This window comes from Palaemon carinicauda, chromosome 7 (genome assembly GCF_036898095.1).
Source record: "Palaemon carinicauda isolate YSFRI2023 chromosome 7, ASM3689809v2, whole genome shotgun sequence".
Classification (NCBI taxonomy): domain Eukaryota; kingdom Metazoa; phylum Arthropoda; class Malacostraca; order Decapoda; family Palaemonidae; genus Palaemon; species Palaemon carinicauda.
Genome location: NC_090731.1, coordinates 87,122,538 through 87,123,534, shown reverse-complemented (window position 1 = coordinate 87,123,534; position 997 = coordinate 87,122,538). Strand labels below are relative to the sequence as shown.

General features: G+C 38.4%; 1 protein-coding gene across 6 annotated transcripts in view; it reads right to left on the bottom strand.

Moving 5' to 3' along the window:
* LOC137643956 (protein bric-a-brac 1-like) overlaps window positions 1-521 on the bottom strand; it is an 89,533-nt gene extending 89,012 nt beyond the window's left edge. For 2 of the 6 annotated variants that reach the window (XM_068376748.1, XM_068376753.1), the window contains exon 1: window positions 1-224. This exon is cut by the window's left edge and continues 368 nt beyond it. Coding sequence is in view for 1 of the 6 variants with exons in the window: in XM_068376747.1 (XP_068232848.1) it covers window positions 367-506 (140 nt within the window). In the remaining 5 variants the exon portion in view is untranslated. Of the gene's footprint in view, window positions 225-366 lie in introns of those variants that run through there. The other 4 variants (XM_068376749.1, XM_068376754.1, XM_068376747.1 and 1 more) reach the window with 3 other exon arrangements.
* Window positions 522-997: the final 476 nt, after the last annotated feature.

Here is a 997-nt window from a genome sequence, read left to right as displayed (position 1 = left end):
ATCATCAACCATACGATGATCGGGGAATTGCAAGATTTCTGTTAATAAAAGGCCAGTTTATCGGTGTGTCATTAACAGAGGATTTCAAGTTGTACTGATGAGTTATATCTCACGCAACCATTCACCAAGCCACAACACAACACACCACACCACACCGTTGCACTGACACCCACAGATCCACTACAACTGTAACATCCAACTTACACCTCCCATCCACACTGTGTGCCAGCGAAAGTCCTCCTCACCAGCGGGCGGCCTTGGCTTACCTTTCTCACCCAGAACTTTTACTTTCTCTTCGTTATTTGATCTTTTAAGACATGCACAAGCATTCTACGAATATTCAGTCACACCATGGCACAAACTTACCTTAAAAAACTACTGTACAAAAGCAGAAAATTGGTTAAAGATAAAGCTCTTGTGTCGACAACGCCATGTCTGCTATCATATAAAACACAACATTGGCCAGCCAATCGCCAACCACGGCAGGCGGAGCTTCGGTAACCCATGCCAGGTTTCGCTAGACAATCGGAAGAAATACCATTAATCTATTTTTATTTCTTTCAAAACTAAGTAGATCTGTCCGGATGAGATCTTCATTTAATCTAGTCACATGTATGAAATGGAAAACATTTTCATATATAGTTTCATATTCTTACAAAATAGCTGAACACCTACAGAGATATGGCCAACTCACCACGCAATCGTTTGAATGAATTTTTTATCACAATTTCAACAGATGAATTCTCATCATACACGTTACTAATGAAACAATTAGGATAGATAAGTTTTAGAATATATAGATCTACGGTATTTGGAATGCTCTCTGTGGCACTAAGATTAGAATTAAGTTATGAATGCAAATAAACCTTATTTTACTTCACGGATTGGCCAAATTCAATTAAACAATTGCGACGATAAATAAGTGTGAGAATACACAAGGCTATGGAAATTACGAGATGAGTTCCATGACAGTATAACAGTAAGCAAGTTGTAAAGG